We start from the raw sequence: 3171 nt of genomic DNA, 5'->3' as shown, positions 1-3171 counted from the left end.
GAGCTGGCGGGCGTCATCAAAACTCACGCAAAGTATGGACTATTATCAATTGCTGGAAAGCCCTGGATGTCTACTTTCCAACGCAGTTGAGAGCGCGCCATTTGGAGTTCTGTAGCTCCAGAAAATCTACTTCGAGTGCAGGGAGGTTAGAATCCAACAACATCTACAGTTCTTTGTCAGCCTCTGAATAAGATTTTTGCTCAGGTCCCTCAATTTTAGCCAGAAAATACATGAAATCACACAAAAACACACAAACTCAAAGTAAAGTCCAGAAATGTGAATTTTGCATAAAAACTAATAAAAACATCCCAAAAAGTAGCTAGATCATACTAAAAACTACCTAAAAACAATGCCAAAAAGCGTATAAATTATCCGCTCATCATATGTGCTGTGGGTTAACTCATTACACTACAAGGGAACCGGGAAATAGCGGCGTTTCCAGGAGTGATTTGCGGCGGTTTCAAACGGCCGCGAAACGGAATTCCAGCGGTTTGTTAAGCGTCGCCTATTAGGGGGTGGTTATATGATTTTGCGGCGGTTTTCAAGAACCGCTGGCACAACCGCCGCAAAACCCAAGATTAGCGTCGCAATGTTTAGCGGCGGTTTAAAACCGCCGCGATCTAGAAATCTGTGATCGACACGAAATGTTCGGCGGTTTGAAACCGCCGCTGTTTAATGGCCACGGTTTAAAGGCTAATGCATTTACCGGCGGTTTGGAAACGTCGCGGTTTAACAGCCAATGTTTTTTTCAAATGTAACTGGCGGCGGTTAAAAACCGCTGCTATCTCCTAACTTGAATTTTCAAATTTCTAACGGCTAGTTCGCAACCGCCACTATTTTCTGGTTAAATGGCCGCAAAAATACTGTTTTATACACTGGCAATCCACGCTGTTTTTTATTTCAATGAGCATTTTTTTTCGTTTTTTTTAATTGTTCTTAATATTAGTAAATTAAATTATTTAAAATCCAAGAAAAATAAATTGCAGGGTAAACGACAATAGCAAAACCATTAATTTAATTAATATAATTATCCGAATATCAACAAAGTGTACTCCTTACTAAGAGTTGCATAATCAACAAAATAAAAGTGCATATCTGAAAGAAGAAAAGGTTCCACAATCCTAAGAACTACTTTCTATTCTGTCCTTCCAACGCACTCATCCATGTTGCGACGTTTGATGGCAGCTTCCTACCTTGCCCTTGAAGTAGACATATCAAAGCACTCTCCATTGCCTGCATCCTGACCTTCCCAGCTGCTACTTCATCCTCCATTGCCTGTCTTTTGGTCTTCTCGGCTGCTACTTCATCCTCCATTGCCTGTCTTTTGGTCTTCTCGGCTGCTACTTCATCCTCCACTGCCTTCCTTTTCAATTTCTCTGCTGCCAACTCTGCTTGTAGTTCAAGCAGCACTCTTTGGGTCTCCTCCCTTTCAAAACCATTGCTCTACTGATTGGAATTCATACCGAAGACTTGACTAGAAGTCGGTCCCAACCCCATTCCACGCACCCTACCGGGCGTTCTCTTCCGAGAGCTTGAGCAAGCGAATCATTCTGGGATAACAGTCTAGAAGATTCATCGCCTTGCTCAATAGCCTCAATTCTTTCCTACACACATAGATAAGCAATTAAGAGCATTTATGAGCTAGTCGCTAACCGCACATACTTCCAATAAAATTTTAAAAATTAAAACATAGGAGAAACTACTTCCCGATTCTGAACACATTACTTACTCCAATAGCGCGAGCTGCATCATGGATATAGGAGCCATTGGTTTTTTTGTGCGTTAAGAGATACAACTCTCCTCTACTAACTATCCTCCCTTGTCGTTCCGACTGTACCAATAATGAAGACAAAGTGAATAGGGTAGAGGAACAGATAGTTCAAAAACATTCTCAAAATTAGATTACCTCTTCTTCTCTGAGCCTTGCCAAGCTTTTCGATCCACCGGTGTGGGTGTAAAGCTGCTTTGATCGATTCTCGGCATTTTTCTTACACTTATCCTGTCATGCCATTAATTTAAGAGTTACTAGACACTAGTTCTGACGAACTAAATGTGACATAAATGAACTTTGTCTGTTATGAAACAAAACTATATTACCTGTGTCTCTTTGCTGTTGCGATAATCGAGAAATCTTTTCCAATGGTCTGCAGTAATTCTATCTGGGCGGTTTTCAATATTTGCTGCAAGTGAAAGTTCTGCGTCATAGTAGCGATGGTATAATCTGTTCCTCGTTTCCTTCCAAGCCCTTCCTAGCATCTTGGATATTATACCTTTTATAATTCCTCTACTATCTTCTTCAAAATGGAACATTTCCTGCAACATTAAAATTAAGCAGTGAGTAGTGTTCAAAGTATGAGTTTGGAATGGTACGAAGAAATAAAAATAACATTTTACCTTTACTATTTCATTATAGACTTTGTCCCTGGTGCGAACCTTTCTCTAGTCCCTCTCACAGATTGGAAATTTGGTGTAATCAGATCCTAGCAGCCCCATAACGCCGCTCAGTAGACCTGCTTCATCCCCAACTGGTTGCAGTGCATTGTTAAACCTGAGTACGACCTTTCTTCCGTTAGGTGGCTTCATAGCTTCCTTCACACTCAGTTTGACCTGTTTGATTGTGCCATCGGATTCTGTAAAACATATTAATTCTTAATTAGCTACCATTGGAGTCAAGTTGTGAATACATCATAGAAAAATAGGGCAATGAAAAGTAGAATTAAATAAAGTTCTCTTATACCAATTGTTTTAACATCCCAAAATTCTGTGGTCTTGTGTCCCTTGCGCTTCTGAGCATCCTGTGCAGCAAGAAGGTTATCAACATGTTGGTCAAAAGAATCTACCTCATCTGCCTCCGGGTCTGCCTCTTCGGCGTCCGGCTCCGAGTTTTGAACATCATTCATGGAAGCCTGTGGAGCAGGCAGTGGTTCGGTTCGGGGCGGACGAAAGGGGCGTAAAGATGAGGAGGTGGGGGCACTAGAATTGGGCGGTAGAATTGGGCAGTCCGCTCTCTGCTGGGAAGTTGAAGCCGCCCACTTGAGGCTGTTGACATGCTGTGTCTACACAAGCTTTCTTCGTGAAACGACCTACCCGAGGCATCTTTTCCAACTGCATTCGGATTAAAACGAAGTAATAACAATTAATATATACATAATAATATAAATTAACATGTAA

The 3171-nt window shown here is 41.4% G+C and overlaps 1 protein-coding gene across 1 annotated transcript; it reads right to left on the bottom strand.

Moving 5' to 3' along the window:
* Positions 1-519: 519 nt before the first annotated feature.
* LOC130962564 (uncharacterized) lies at positions 520-2900 on the bottom strand. The gene is made up of 8 exons (XM_057888763.1): positions 2738-2900; positions 2560-2630; positions 2098-2313; positions 1907-1999; positions 1730-1831; positions 1512-1604; positions 1194-1443; positions 520-668 (listed from the first exon to the last, which is right to left on the bottom strand). The coding sequence occupies exons 1-8, from the start codon at positions 2898-2900 to the stop codon at positions 520-522; spliced, it is 1137 nt and encodes a 378-aa protein (XP_057744746.1).
* Positions 2901-3171: the final 271 nt, after the last annotated feature.

This window comes from Arachis stenosperma, chromosome 2, assembly GCF_014773155.1.
Source record: "Arachis stenosperma cultivar V10309 chromosome 2, arast.V10309.gnm1.PFL2, whole genome shotgun sequence".
In the NCBI taxonomy this organism is placed as follows: Eukaryota; Viridiplantae; Streptophyta; class Magnoliopsida; order Fabales; family Fabaceae; genus Arachis; species Arachis stenosperma.
Note: the sequence above shows the minus strand (reverse complement) of the source record. Positions and strands in the feature narration are given on the sequence as shown.

Bases quoted from the DNA above. Each gene is read 5' to 3' on its own strand.
- LOC130962564 (XM_057888763.1), bottom strand. From the start codon at position 2,900: ATGAATGATGTTCAAAACTCGGAGCCGGACGCCGAAGAGGCAGACCCG. The intron at 2,631-2,737 runs GTATAAGAGAAC...TATGTTTTACAG, and splicing joins TTGGGATGTTAAAACAATTG to AATCCGATGGCACAATCAAA. The intron at 1,605-1,729 runs GTAAGTAATGTG...CTATGTGTGTAG, and splicing joins ATGCAGCTCGCGCTATTGGA to GAAAGAATTGAGGCTATTGA.